At 37.5% G+C, this 16,077-nt stretch overlaps 2 protein-coding genes across 3 annotated transcripts in view; one reads left to right on the forward strand and one right to left on the reverse strand.

Annotated features, from left to right (window-relative positions):
* Positions 1–133: 133 nt before the first annotated feature.
* Smp_092780.1 (hypothetical protein) lies at positions 134–4,707 on the forward strand (the record flags this gene model as incomplete). 2 transcript variants are annotated; one of them, XM_018794240.1, is made up of 8 exons in its annotated part: positions 1,098–1,282; positions 1,317–1,620; positions 1,653–1,745; positions 1,778–1,920; positions 1,955–2,125; positions 3,138–3,390; positions 3,581–3,728; positions 4,515–4,707. In XM_018794240.1, 8 exons carry the CDS (start codon positions 1,098–1,100, stop codon positions 4,640–4,642), a joined length of 1,425 nt encoding a protein of 474 aa, XP_018648674.1. In that variant the 3' UTR covers positions 4,643–4,707. The 2 variants fall into 2 exon arrangements, with proteins under 2 accessions (XP_018648673.1, XP_018648674.1); XM_018794241.1 differs by lacking the exons at positions 3,581–3,728; positions 4,515–4,707 and adding an exon at positions 134–186 and having other exon boundaries at positions 1,087–1,282; positions 3,138–3,433.
* A 25-nt stretch (positions 4,708–4,732) lies between these two features.
* Positions 4,733–16,077, reverse strand: part of Smp_092770 (putative coatomer gamma subunit) — a 17,906-nt gene continuing 6,561 nt past the window's right edge. The window contains exons 11-16 of the mRNA XM_018794243.1: positions 14,074–14,314; positions 11,984–12,258; positions 11,092–11,318; positions 10,402–10,662; positions 8,017–8,155; positions 4,733–5,131 (exon numbers count right to left, since the gene is read on the reverse strand). Coding sequence (XP_018648675.1) covers positions 4,869–5,131; positions 8,017–8,155; positions 10,402–10,662; positions 11,092–11,318; positions 11,984–12,258; positions 14,074–14,314 — 1,406 coding nt within the window. The 3' untranslated portion in view covers positions 4,733–4,868. The remainder of the gene's footprint in view (positions 5,132–8,016; positions 8,156–10,401; positions 10,663–11,091; positions 11,319–11,983; positions 12,259–14,073; positions 14,315–16,077) is intronic.

Genomic DNA, 16,077 nt, shown 5'->3' on the forward strand with positions numbered 1-16,077 from the left:
GTTACTCCTGTGAGATGAGTATTTACACTGAGCATTCGATTACCAATACGTCTTGGTAGGTGAAACCCTAGATATAAAACTGTTACATAATAATAAGACCCAAAGAGAAGATAGTGGTTTAAAGTTATGTGGTCACATAGGTATTGGATAATGGACGCGGAGGCGCAATTTAAAGATGCTGCTCGAGTAAACGTTTGTTCTTAGTATTAGGTTCTTAAATTACTGGTCTACTAGCTCTGTTTCACAATTTATTATTTTCAGTCAAACCGCCAGTCCAGTACTTGTAGTTCATATGTACTCGACAGTGTCAGTATTTTTGAAGTGGACACTAGTATCCTAAACAAACAATAAAGGGGAAAATGCATTGAAAAACAAGGGGGAAATAATGCGGTAATGCGTCAAAATGTCTGCTTTTTCGCCTGCCCGGGGAAATAAGGCGGAATTTCTCTTTTATGTCGATCTGTGTTTCAAATGTCGCTAAATTGTCTATTTTTCGTCTAAATATCCGCCAAATTGTCTACTTTTCGCTAATATACGCCCTGATGTAATTTTGCACCCACTCTTAAAACGCTTTTGTCGTTACCTCAAACATCTGTGTTCGCCTTCATTCCCACAACACAGCACACGGAAAGTGTAATGTACGTAAAATATTGTATATGTCCGTATTAAGCAGTGGTATCAATAGACTCGGTCAACTATTAGTTATATCATGGCGTTGTGCCACCCCAAGTTTATAAGTGGTTGTTGGCCCTAATCAATTGTTTATGTCGAAATATCAAATACTATATTGCAGTTATGGTTATTCAAGTAAAGGTAAGCACTAACTGGTCTTACTTGGGTAGGTTCACAACAGCTTTTTATTATTCAGTGCTGTCAACTATTGTGTGTTACGTCTCAATTTTTTGCACACGACAAAGAGCACTTCAGCTGCGTGAGTTCTTTAGATCTGACGAAATATTCACATACCCTCGATTTTATATCGCTATGTTAGACTGCCTCGAGTGAGCAATAATTCACGTTATTGTAACATACGAAATTCAGTGCTGTGTAAATAACTTACGTAATTTGTTTTTAATATATTCTAAGATGATTAACTGATGGAAATTATCAGCATTGATTCGCCGAAGTTCCGAATAGGAGATCTGAAGAAACAATTTATTTCCTGTTTACCCAATGAGCATAAAATATTAAAGGAAAACGAAGCTAATGATCTTATTACGTCTGAGTTTAAAAAGATCGTAACTGATTCTTCATTATTCGAACAGCTTGAGAGTGATTGCAGGTAAATCTATCTACACTTTGAAACTTTTGTCTAGTTTGGAAAATTTATATTTCGATGGGGAGTACACGACCCTAGAGGAAATCTTAAAAATCATACCGTCGAGGAAAGATGAAAAGCAGCTAAAGACTCTGACTCATTTACTGAAAGAAACTGAAGGTTTGAATTCTAGGACATCAGTCCTCACAGCAACGCAAAGAAATCCTCGACCACTTGTGGACACGTCTTACCGAAATTCTGTTGATGAATCTCCAGAGGCCACAGAAGTCATCCAGGATGCATTTGTGACCGTTCTTGTTTACCGACCATTTTGCCTTCCTAGCATCGATCCCTGTGCGCAGGTATTATGGGTCATTTTTAGCGACTTTTTAAGTCTCGGCAACTAGTCATTACTCAGAGGTTGGTGCTGTTATCCAAACAAAATCTCACAGTCCTAAGGGAAGCCATAAAATGTTCACAAGATAAGGTAAGTGTTCACCCTGTGTAAGCAGTTTTCAGGTTTGGCTAGGAGACTGTAGTGAGGCCCTTGACAATCCCGAGCTGCGTGTTTCGGCGGATCGAATTTACCCTTCATCATATTTTTTCATTGAAGGCACTTTTTATGATGATCTACGAAACCCAAATAGCAAGAGCCTTGGGGAGTAAGTTACTTTGTTTACTTACTTTATACCCTAGAGAGGTTATACAGTGGGCCAAAAGCAAAAAGGAACTTAAGACGTATGGGCCTTTTACATCATCATCAATGGAATCAGTGACTCTTGAAGATCTTGTTATTTGCATTGGAAAGCCATATTTTTTCGTACATCAAGGAAATTGTGAACATATGATTATCTTTTCCGATATCCGGTGGGTTTAAAATCGCATTTCTTAGTTCTAGCATTCCCTTTAATCTATTATACTACCAGTTTATTTGAAATGATGGTTAACCTCAACCTAATCAATTTGTAGACCACTATTAATTTATTGTTTGGCTAAGTGAATGACCATTCCGGGATTTCATGGGATTCTTGAGCCCTAGCAAGTGAATCCTGTAGCTCGGTTTGACATAGTTTTCGGACATTAGGAGGGTCACCACATAGTTTGAAGCGTGGCTTCAGGGAACTTTTGTGACCTCGAATAGTCAGCACTAGTGACATGTTTGGGAGAAGTCGACGATTTGTATTTAAGGAATTATTAGTGAGTAAAAAAGGGATTTGATTGTGAATAAGGTGACACCAAGTCTTGTTGGATTTATAAGGATTGGTGTAACTTCGCGGAATCATTCTTGAAAGACCTGAAAAGTAAACCGGTCTTGGGGTCATTTTGACGAACTAAAAGGGTGAACTCAGAGCCCAAGTATTTGGAATAATCAATAAATTAATAGTGAAAAGAAATGGGAGAGAGGAATATCGTCAAGAAATTGTAAAATAACCAAGCACGCGAGTGTAAGTCCTCGTTATTCTTCGTATTATTATTATTTACTTACGTCTGTTACCCATCGTGGAGGAGCATACTCACCCACCAGCATTCTCCATCCAACTCTGTCGTTTGCAATCTTTTCCAGTTAACATCCATCCTTTTCATATCTGCTTGTACTTCCCGACGTAATATGTTCTTTAGGTCTCAACATACACAAAGGGAAAAGCAAGACAGATATGAGAAGAATGAACAACAACTAGATAGAACTAAAAAGGAAGGCCCAGGACAGAGTGGGTTGGAGAATGCTGGTCGGTGGCCTATGCTCCATTGGGATTAACAGGTGTAAGTAAGGATAAAAGTGGCAATTTGCATGTTGTGTGCTATCGTTTAATTTGGACTTTTAAAGTAATAGACAAGTCTCAGTTATCTATTTTAACGAATTCTTTTTTTAATACTTCAGTCTTGTAGATCGCGATTCATGTCAAACTGAGTCCTTATTCCCAATGCTCACCGGTCGATGCAGTGTACGTGTATTGCATTGTTTCGTTTGCAGACGTCTTGCTTCTCGCTGGATAGTTACGGAGTGTGGGACCATTTTACCTGTCGATCCATGTCCAATATGTGACGTATGCATCCGACTATTACTTTATACTGCTGATGGAAAGAAGATTGATCCGCGTTTTAGAGTTTTGATGTATTGTGGAGAGGAAAATGTAGTGTGAGGCCTCATGTAAATAATTCGAAATAAACACTTTCAAAAAGCATTTCACTTTTCACAGACTGAACTCTGAAATCGCCTTAATGATAGTCATCAGTTGTTTTTCTGTAGAATTTCGATAATCTAGTTAACAATGCATTGTTACATATCCTTGACTGATAGTTTACGTTTCTACCTAATTTCAGACAATAAATCCTATGGGTTTTCCTAGAGAGGAGAAAAACAATGAACCAACAGCCAACACAAACCCATCGATAGGAGAATCAAACACAGATAAAGTTGCGGCTGCTACTTTCGGTGTCTTAGCTGAGATTTCAAGTCTCTTAAACACAGGTAAACATGGCAAATTTATTCGGGATCCGCAGTTGATGTCCATTTTAATACTGAAAACGACTAAATTATCTACGGTAACAACGCGAAACCTGGTTGAATAGAAGTGGATCTCAAGTCAATTTTCAAGTTAAATTGGTTAAAAAGCAAGTAATAGTTGCGCGTCACAGTTTATTAGGACTAATCAAATATTAGATAAACAGTGATTTTAGACCCTCAGAATAATTGTACTGCTTATATTATCACAAAATCGTAACTTTAAAAACGTCCCATTTATAAGCCTTATTGACTATCGCATTTTCGATTGTGACTAAATTTCTGTAAACGAATGCATTTGGCTTTAGATTTCTTAAAGCAATACCGATTTTACAATCATATTTGACATTAAAGTCTTGGTCTCACGAATCCCCACGATAGAAAAGATATGTCACCGAAAGTGGGTACTGTCATGATTCTTAATTTCACGAGTATGACATGCATTTGTGACTGGTTGGCCGAAGGGTCCTACATTCGTGACATCCCAAATACTACCCAAGTTTACTATATGTTTTTTACTCGATTAACAACGGTCGAGTCCGTAGTTCCAATGGGACCGTCAGGATCACCTACAACCTTCATCTTGATCTTATTTCTTCGCAGATTTCCTGTCATAAATAGTGGATGTGTACGGAACTAGGAAATACTATGGGTGTCTTTTCAAATGAAATAGTGTTACAAATTACTTTCTGTTTAAATTTTTCACTAAACATATAGTGTACTCAGGTTAACTCCGCGTAATTTTCATTTTAGGTTTAGATAATGAAGAATTGCTGATGTGCATCAAACTAATTGAGAGCGGCGTGAACCCAACTACTCTAGCTTTACTTGTAAACAATGTGAAACAACAGTGTGAACACCTTTCTGAACTCAAAAGATAAGTAAAACTTTAAATCCTGTATTGCATATTCAGAAATTTCAAAATAAAGATTTATGAACAAGAAAAAAATCACAGCTATTCAGCGAGTGGTATTAGCAACAGCTTTGTAGTTTGATTAAATTTGTAAACAAAGTGATTACCATTAGTCCAATGTAAGAAACAAAGAATTAATACAATACATAAGTAGGATGTCATATAGTAATAAGGAAGTCTTTCAGTATGACAACTCAACCGATGGCATCAGCTATTATTCGGCTAACAACGGGATCAGATGAACGTACTGTGATTTGGAAAGTTACGCCCTGTTCGTTTGAATGAGGGGATGCATCAGACAATACTTTAGCAAGTTTACATAAGGCCAAAACTTGGTATCCACCACGATATACCCCGGACAGAAGGAGCTGATGAGATGACTTTCCTTCATGAGGCATATGATCAGTTTGATCACAAGGCTGAAGTCCAAGGTGTTCGATAATTTGACGCATCGTTTCTAAAATATGAGGAAATAACTAGTGATTTTAAGCGAAAAAGCATGAGGATTCGATATATACATATGTGTAGAAATCGTTTGATGATCATGAACAGCTACATAGTAAATTTTGCCCTACTCCCCAAAAAAAACTAAATTACAAACAATTCACTCATGTTCTGTCAAAAGTAATTTAACTCTTAATTGCGCACTAAATAAAAACAATAACCTTAGCTTAATTCCGTCAATTGAGTAGACCAGTCAGTCAGCTACAACGTAGGACCAGGCACATATATGCATCGGTCCAAGTTGCCATACCTCGTTAGCACAACAAGATCAACACCGGATTAATAGTAGTTAATTTAGTGGTGGTAGTATATAAAGAAAGGTTGTATATAAGGATATAGTATAGGAAGGAAAAAAGTTATGAAGCATTTTTAATCTCATAGTTTAAGGGAAGATAAAGAGTGTATACACCTACGCCATTGTGATCGATTCTGAGCTATGTCACCCAGAGTCTCCAACCATTGGTTACGATAGTCACGCGGACCCCAACCAGGTAGTCTTCATCTAACAACATGGCTCAGACTAGAAGTTAGTGACTTCAAACACTGATGCCATGTTTTGGTTTGGCCGCCCCTAACTCTCTTCCAACCATATCCTACACTAGTCAGCATAGCGCGTCGTGGTAATCGGTGTTCAGGCATACGTAACACATGGCCCAACCATCTCAGTCGATGAAGATTCATGACCTCATCAACTGATTTACCCTCATTCCCTAATACCCTGTGTCTAACCTCACTATTACTTACCCGGTGATCCCAGCAGATGCGATCAATATTTCTGAGGCATCTGTGGTCAAATACTAGTAACCTACGAGTATCTTCTACTCTTAATGGCCACGTTTCGCAGCCGTAAAGCTTAGTTGTTATAGTGTCTTCAAAGTTTCCCTTTCTCATTACAACCAAAGCGATCATTCAGTGTGTTAAGGTAGTCCACTTACTTAATTTTATCATAAGTTTGTAATGTCATATGATATGCTTTTGCAAGGTTAGTCTTCACTTTGTCTAGAGCCTTATATGTCTCTTAATGGGTTTTCAACTGTCATGCGATATGGCTTATCGTTCAAATGAGGGTCCAAATTTTGACTTCAATATCCATTTATCAGTAAATGTAATCATTTGAATGCCATCCAAACTCACTGATTACTCAAATAAGAGTGATACCTGCTAGAGGGCATGGATAATATTAGTAAAAGAGAAGTATTGTTGAAGACCTATGATACAATAGCTTTTCGCTTGTGTTTGTCTCGATTTATTATAGTGTTCGATTTTTCATTGTCTTACAGTGAATGGGGAAATAATGTAGTTTACTCTTTTGTATATTTTTGGCTAAGGAGTTGTTGATACGTCAGTGCTCCGTACTCCGACTACAGTATTGTGAATGGATATATTTCTGTCTTTTAATCTCACAGTTTAAGGGAAGACAAAGAGTGTATACACCTATGCCATTGTGATCGATTCTGGGCCATGTTACCCAGTGTCTCCAACCATTGGTTACGATAGTCACACGGACCCCAACCAAGTAGTTTTCATCTAACAACATGGCTCAGACTAGAAGTTAGTGACTTCAAGCACTGATGCCACGTTATGGTTTGGCCGCCCCTAACTCTTTCAACCATCGTTAATACTAGTCAACATAGCGCGTCGTGGTAATCGGTGTTTAGGCATACGTAACACGTGGCCCAACCATCTCAGTCGATTAAGGTTCATGACCTCATCAACTGTTTTACCATCATTCCCTAATACTCTGTGTCTAACCTCACTATTATTTACTTACCCGGTTATCCCAGCAGATGCGATCAATATTTCTGAGACATCTGTGGTCAAGTACTAGTAACTTACAAATATCTTCTACTCTTAATAGCCACGTTTTTCAGCCGTAAAGTAGAACAGAATGAATTGCTGCACAGTATACTTGTCCCTTAATTGATAGACGGATATCTCGCCTTCTTCATAGGTGAAGTTGGCGAAAACTAGACGAGCTTTCTGAGTCTGTGCAGAGATTTCGTCAGACACCAACTCATTAGGGCTGATCAGACTTCCAAGATAAGTGAAGTTGTCCACGCGTTCGACTACTTCACTCGCTATCCTTAGTTCAGGTGTTGATGCAGGCCAGTCCTGGAGTAACAATTTACATTTGGATGGGGAGAAACGCATCCCAAACATCCTGGCATTATTACTTAGTTCTAACAGAAGACTGTATTTTGTCAGCGTCTTCACCAAACAGGACTATGTCATTTGCATATTCTAAGTCGATAAGTGGACCTCCTGGTAGAAGATCAATTCCTGAAAACCCGTGCTTTCAACGTGGTATGGTCGCCGGCTTGAGTAGACCAAGGTAAAGTGCATTCATTTCTCTCACACATTAACACCATTTTTAAGGCAAAAAAAGAGATCAGTTTTAAAGTTTGTTAACGAGGAAAATGTGTTAAATTCACTAGACATTTTCATTTAACAAAACAATAGTAAGCCCTACAAATTTTGAGTAGGTGACAAGAAGAGGGTAAAACTTAAGGATCTCCATGTAGTTTTAAAATGTTAAAAACTCCCTATTGTGATTATAAGATATAATCTGTTTCTATCGCAATCAACAGGATTTACTCTAAAATACAGCATAATATAATATACCCTGTCTGGGGACACATATATTGATATATTTGACTTCATTAAGATACTTAATACTTTTGTTTCGAGAATTAAATAACCTTAATTGAAGTTAATAGAATGTCCAAAATTTTGATGCTCACACTGGGTTCGTATTAATCTGTGTAATTAATTGTTAATTTTTTCGAAGTAACAGGCTGCAAATATAAGATAAAGTATCAACAGTAAAGTTTTGCGTACCTTTAATAGTCTTGTGCTTCACCAGCATATACGTCTCTTCTACTTCACTTTCAGGGCTGAGTTCCTGCCAGGCCACTGTAAAGTTTTGTTTTGAAACACGTTGAATATGGTCTGAGATACCTAGGACCAGGTCTTCCAACTGTTATAAAAGTTGGAAAAAGTGTTAGAAACTGAGTAACCAGAAAAGTGTTAGCGGGACACAGATTGGATTAGAGCATGCTCAATTCACGATTGTGTTGACGCACGCTGATTGCCTGATTCCATTACAATCAGCGCTAGTCGATACTTGGAGAACACTCAAGAATATTTTCATGTAAAAACTATAAATATACTAACGTATTTCTTACTATGCTTCTTACTTCCATCTACCCTTGTTATTTGGAATACAATATTTCCCTGTTCAACCATGTTTTTATTTGGGGACATGTCGAGTGAATTGATGTCCAAGAATACTAAGCAATAGGAATAGCTGGGTTGTAATTAGGGAAATTATAACAAGTGGATAATGGGTATGATGTATACGCTATAAAAGAAAAGCATACTTAGCGACGTTAACTTAATTGTTATTTGATAAACAGGGATGGATGATGGCTAACAGTGGAGTCCAGGTCGTGCGTTTCGTCCTATTTGTGACTTGTACGTTGGATTTACCTACATCTCATAGTTGATGTTTACTCCAGGACTGCAACCCAGCACCGTTTGCGGTGTTGAAACACTCATCTTGGATTCCACTGCTAGCCATTATCCATCTTCACTTTAAAAGCTTGTGGCTCAAAGCAATCCGCACAGGATGCACATATGCTAATAGGATACTGATCAAATGCCGTCCTAAACATCGATGGGAAGATTCAAACAAACAGTACAAAAATGAATTAATTATTATATGATATTCCCAACGTAATAAAGTGTTTTTCGCTTCACTAACATACAACTGCAATTTGTTTACGTTTATCTGGAACACAAAACGGATCCACTTTTCACCACTTAGTTACTTTATTGACAATGTCCGGTTAAAAATGCGTCTTGTAACTTAATATTGAGTGAATTAACAATATTGATGGGACTTCATATGAATTACCAAATACTTCACTTGATACAACTTAGTATTTTTCAGAGCTAAAAGACTACTTGCTGAAAAGCAATGACTACGTTTGTTAAACGCGTGAGGTTTAAAGTGGATCAAATATGAAGCAAGTTGAACCTTTGGAATTATTATTATTATTGTTAATACTGACAGTTAACAAAGTATCACGTTCATCCAAACTCCTAATGATTTCCGAGTACTAAAACAATCGTCCAGTCATGTAACTACAGAATTAGGTGAAATACTTACATCTGTTAATCCCAATGGAGCATAGGCCACCGACCAGCATTCTCCAACCCACTCTGTCCTGGGCCTTCCTTTTTAGTTCTATCTAGTTGTTGTTCATTCTTCTCATATCTGTCTCCATTTCTCGGCGTAATGTGTTCTTTGGTCTTCCTTTGGCCTTGCCTTGTGACGCAGTTGGGTGCTTTCCTCAATGTGGGTCCTATCCACTTCCAGCGCTTCCTGGTTTCTTCTCTCCCACAGTAGGTTGTTTCTGATAGTGTCTGGCCAACGGATTCGAAGCATTTTGCGTAGACAACTGTTAATAAACACTTGTATCTTCTGGATGATGGCTTTCGTAGTTCTCCAAGTTTCCGCCCCATACAGTAGAACTGTCTTGACATTAGTATTAAAAATTCTGACTTTGGTGTTGGTTGACAATTGTTTTGAGTTCCAGATGTTCTTCAGTTGTAAATATGCTGCTCTTGCTTTGCCGATCCTTGCCCTCACATCTGCATCAGATCCACCGTGTTCATCAATGATGCTGCCCAGATATGTAAAGGTTTTTACATTCTCCAAAGCTTCTCCGTCAAGTGTGATTTGGTTGGTGCATGTTGTGTAGTATTAGAGAATCTTGCTTTTCCCTTTGTGTATGTTGAGACCTACTGCTGCTGAGGCTGTTGCTACACTGGTCGTCTCCTGCACTTGTAGTCGCGTGTGCAAAATTAGGTGTATTATATGGATAAAATATTTCTTGTAAACGTCTATTGAGATATTTAGAAAACGATGAGCAGATTTGGCTAAGCAGCGTTCACACTAAAAGTGATCGTACGTCTTCTAACTAATTATTGTATACGTCCGATATGCGAGATAGCTGCAGAAAAACAATATATCTCTATTGACTGTGATAAACAATACAAGTATATAGTCTTGACATGCCGAATTGCTGGGTTTTTTTCAGGATTTATTTTACAGAATGACTTAGTGAAAGATAAATTATATTTACAGAATCATAGTTGATGACACGATGCGTAACACAAATCTCCATTGGGTGGTAGAAAGATCCACAAATAACTTACTTGATATTCATCTGGCAAACCAGGATCCGAAGGGTCAGAGTCAGTATCTTTGATAGTAAATTTCAATGTGTTGATAAAAGTAGCAGAATGACATTCCAGATCCTCCGGCAACTCAACTAGAACATACGTCACAGCGGGAGAATTATACTTTAAGCTTTTGCAAGGTACTGTGCAGACAATATTAAACAGGGAGTCGTCCGGCTCGCACGAGACATAGACATTCTCCAAGACTTGGTCTGCCATTGTATTGATACAATCAAACTGAAACAAATGGTTGAATGAAATTAGAGAGAGCAGAGAATAAACAGGAAGTTGCTCACTTCTACACGGTATTGATTTACTTGACAATCTATATTGTTTGATGTGACAAGACTAAGAAGAGACGAATCCGGACTGCTTATATAACAGCTATGGTCTTAACCTTTAAGAACTTAGAACGTAGAATCGTAACCTCAAGAAAATATAATGAGAAATAAAGAGCTGTCAGGAAAACAAAACGCAAATGTGATGCATTGACTCATCCTCACTGTTTTCTGGATCAAACGAAATGATATCGGTATCGTCGAACTATATAGGCCTCAGCAATTAAATTAACGGAAAATAATTCAGAGCTTACTGATTAAAACCAATTGTGTTTGTGTGTAAAAAGTGTTTCATGATTGCTAATAAATGCTTGGAAATCTGACTCACCTGCAAGACTAAATGCCTTGAGAATAAATGTTTTATGCATGTTACTACATATTCAGTGTCAGATTCAGTTAATTCTACCGGGGAGGAAGATTTGAATATAGAGCCAAGATCAGAAAATTCGGGTATAGATGCCAGCTGCTCAGCAAATGAATCTTGAATACGTTTTCCTGACATCTGAGAAGCAAGTGATGTGTTTCGACCTTCACCAGCCATCGCATTAGGTTTAGCTTGAAAACAATGACATCAGAATTTATTGAGAAAATAACAAAGTACTTTGTCTTGATAATTTTGAAAAAACAAATGAATATATCGAACTGGAAAGAAGATAGTAACTTGGGACTATACATGTCAATGTATTTTGCAGCGGAGAAATGATAAGTGAGAGTGTATCTATCACAGCAAATAATTCCGGGTCGTATTATCTGATATTGAACCACTGAACACGTGTCTAAATCATCACGATAAACGTTTTAACTCTCCACATAGTTTAAACCAATGGTCAGCGTCTCAAAAGAGTGCCGCCATACTGTGGTGTGATTGTTCTTAATCTTTTCTAATTTAGCTGTAGTATTTGATTACCTCATTTACACAAACCAAATCAGTTCTACGGTGGGATTCTTAATTTAAAATCATAGTAGACTACTAGTTATTATTTATAGTGGTTTTGAAATTTTAAAGTAATATACTTTTAGGCTGATCACAGAACAGCGAAGATGTGATAGGCGATAAGTATACAAATAAAACTACCACACCAAAAATGGCTCATATAAAACACCATCTTAGACTCGGTAACGATTTCAAACGATGTCAACGAACTTTTAATTTTAAGGTAAAATTCACATTGAATACTAGCTTCGACCATTATTACTACGCATAAGACAGTTTTGCTTACCTTTAATCTTTACAACATCCGATTCAATGGCAGAACTAAGGTCATTTGGCTGAACAATATCAGCTATTGGGACTGTCGTCAAAGAGAAAGGACTACCAGCAACTGTGTGGGAGTTATGCACATAATCCAACAAAGCACGCTCTAAACCAGATGGACTTAGATGCATTTCTTCACTTAAAAGGTAAGCAGATTTTAATGCTACTTGGTTATTTGATAAAATATAGTAGTAGAAAGCTGCGCGATCACGAACCTCATCGTCTTCATCAATCATAATTCTAGGCAGAGGAAAAACAGAAACAAGATGGTTTTGAAGGTAAGTCAAAACAAAAGCCATCAAAAGGATCCGTTTTTTGAATATACAGAAAAAATAATAGCGAGATTAGTCGTTGATCAAAAGCCTCTCAACTATATCTGATTCAGGGGACACAACACTAACAACAGAATGGTGAATTCGAAATGCTAGAAAGAAGGCAAAGGATATGTCAGAAAGCCTTCGTGAAGGAAAAGAGTGACCGGCATTTGAATGCATCATCTATTAATAAACGTTTTTGATGTAATTATCAATTGCATTCATGTTCGGAATACTGTCGCGAATAAAACTGATATGCACAAGAAACGACTGTGATAAACATGCAGTATGCTCCGTACAAATCTCACTCACTTATTGACTTAGAATTCGAAGGTGATATAGTTCTGTTAGGTGAAGACACGGACAAAAATGCAGGCTTCAGACCACCTTGAGCAACAATGCAAGCGTTTCTCTCCATCTCAGTGCAGAATGTAACTCCAGGATTGGTCTGCGCCAGTGAAATGATTGGGTACGTCGATCGCTTGACCTATCTTGGAAGCCTTGGTGGATGAAATGGCCCAAAATCGTTCGCAATGGCACAGGTACACTTATTTTTGTCTGCCCTTACATTCTATGTATTTAAATTTTGGCGCGAAATTCACTCAGCCATAAGGCTAAATAGCATTTTGGCATGATAGCTGGTATCAGTTCGTAATGAAAACCGTGATCCTTGTTACTAACCCTCACGCTCAACAGCAAATCCTAACCCTAATTTATGACAGTTATTTAAAACCCTCATTTAACCCGTGTAAGTTGGCTGAAATTCTCAGGGTCACTTAAGAATCCCTCAAAGGTCGTCCCTAAATTAGTCTCACCGCCAGATTTTGCGTTGCGTATGACTGACTGACTAATATTGTCCATTAACTCCTTCATAATACTAATGGGTCTTGAAAAGCTTGTCAGCCATCACCATGCTAAATATTTTAGAATTGAAACGGAAGCACAGCGGTGGGTGCTAAATTTCGTTATTTGACTATCCTCGCAGGACGAGGGGACAAGTACATTATAATTCATACCCATTTGTCTAAATTGAAAAGTCATACATCGTTTTTACCGACGTCGTTCTTATTACTGTCTTTGCACTAAATTGCACTAGTTCGAATGAGTCCAAAAAGCAACGTTTATGAGTTCATTCAAAAACCAAGAAAACTCATTCGGCGTTCAGATCACTTTACGATATCAGTGTGAATCATCTAAGTAGTGATGCTGAAGTTTAGTAGTATACTTTATAGTACGTTTTGTCATAAATAACTATCAATCTTTAGTGGGCAGGTAACAAAAGAATCTGAGTTGACAAAACAAATAAATGATTAACTATTAACTTTTTGTTTATTTAAAGTCTCACATATGATTGTTTGTTTTACGTAAACCATGTCAATTCAAACACAGGTCTAATTAATTCAAAATGTCATAAGATGTAAACGATAAAATGTGAAGCTGCGAATATTGAACTTCTAGATCCTCTGGTAGAAAAAAAGGCAGACCTAAGTTTTTAAAAATTATCCGATTACTGCAAGATTTTTAACACCTATCCTTACATTGAAATGTCCCATGGTTTTTTGAAATCCTCACCTGTTAATTGTTTATCCAAATTAAATTTTGTACGTCGCTTTACTAACACTATGTTGGATTCTACATTACAGAAATATTCGAAGTTTGTACGAAGTGCTATTGCCAAATCTAACAAAGCTCAACATGAACAAAAATTTATAAAAAACCAGACAAAGAAAATTGTGTATACCGTTTAAGAAGTACAAGAATACTCGGAAGTAATTCCTCATTGTGTGCAGCAAATCTCGCCAGAGCTGTTGTAGCTGTGCACTTAATGGGAGCTGACTCGAGCATAACTCTATTGTAAATGTAACGCGTAAATTGACGAGGACGTTTGAGGTAAGGTCCCTCCCGCCCTAACAGATGGAGTATACGCTGTGTTAGTTTAACATGTTCACAATCCTCTATGAAGTCACACAATTGTAACAAACCTATAATCAAATTAGAAATATGAAACACATATTTAGTAGCGAAGATTAAGCATCTCCAAACGTCAACTTTCATTGTGTTTAACAAATCAAAAAGAGAAAGGGGATAAACTGCTTAGCAGACGACCTATATGTTTGAAATATTTATCAATACTGTTTTGAATTGAGTTTGAGCAGAGTTCAACCTTAATCATTACGTTTGTTATGTGAGAAAGCATAAAAATTACTGGTTAGCCATTTAGCGTTTAATCAATAAACCACAGAATCGAACTACGCTTTCGTTTACGCAGTTAGATAACATCAGTAACCCGAATCGGATTACATACATTATTATTTAGCGAATGCGTTGCTGTAACTCTATATAGTGAACATACAAAGGCGATCCATCTAGACGAAATAAATGTAAAAAACATTTCACGATGAGCAAACCTTATGTAAAGATTATTTTATCCGATAAACTTCCACTAACGACCTCATGGTGACATATACGTAAACAAAGATTCCAGTAATTACGGAAATGTTTGACTACTAGAGTTAATCCAAAACTTACTTATGGGGCAGGGTCAGACAAACGTGATACACAGCTCTATGTTGGCACACACAGTTAACAGTGGTCATACGGTCGATAAAACTACAGTCTCAAGTGATTTATCATATAATTATAGCAACCATCCTATAATCAATTCCGATTATAGTCAATTTTGGTTAAGCCCTTTTTATAACTTACTTAACAGACATCGTTATTTGGATAGTAACAATTTGCATATTCTTTGCACGGCTATACCACTAGAGCACATGACACTATCCGAAATGTTGACTGCTTAAATATCATTCGATGACTCATACTCCTCCCCATATGTGTACACACGCAAATATTATTATCAGTCTTTGTTTTGCTTTGCTGTGCCCTTATTAAATTTGACTTATAAATTGCCTATGTAATTGCTTACTATTCGCTCGCTTGCTCCTCGTTCGTTTCCTTCGCTTGTTCGCCTGTTCACTCGCTTGCCGCTCACTCGCTCGTTGATATTCGCTCAGGTGTTGTTAGCTTTCTAACCTGAGTTATTCGACAATAAACTGTAGTTGCTGCTATCCTTTGTCTTCTGATTTTACGCACCGTTAAGATTAGAATTATAACGGTTATCGAAGAAAACGATTAACGAATCGCGGCACTACAGAATTGGAGGCCTCGCCGAACGAGCACGACGCAACATACTTTCGTCAATTCTCAATAAGATTCGATTTCGTCTTGCCCATATCGCAGAAGCTATATGGATCCGAGTCTATAACTCCAGTTCATGTGTTCAGAAAAAAGTGACACCCCTGTCCTTTAGTTGTCTGGAAATGACTTATTAAACCATTTCGCTGATTTACTTACGTCCTGTATTTATTTTTCGTCCTTTGCCTCTTTTCGTCTATATTCTGATTATTTAGATGACTTTTTACTGCGTAATTTCTTGCAATTATTATTTAAAAATCTATTTATTCACGTTTGGGCTACTTCCTATGCTGAACTCTTGACTATAAATTCACTTGGTGTTGTTTGCTTGTATCTTCCCATTGTCGTTTAGGACTGCATTTGATCAGTCTCTTATTGGCATATGTACATCCTGTGCGGATTGCCTCGATATTGTCACAAGCTTTTTAAGCAAAGATGGATTGTGGCTAGCATTGAGATCCAGGATGCGCGTTTCGCCCTATTTGGGACTCGTCAACTGGATGTACCTGCATCCCGGAGTTGATGTTGGATGCAGGTACATCCAGTT

This window comes from Schistosoma mansoni, chromosome 1, assembly GCF_000237925.1.
Source record: "Schistosoma mansoni strain Puerto Rico chromosome 1, complete genome".
Taxonomy (NCBI): domain Eukaryota; kingdom Metazoa; phylum Platyhelminthes; class Trematoda; order Strigeidida; family Schistosomatidae; genus Schistosoma; species Schistosoma mansoni.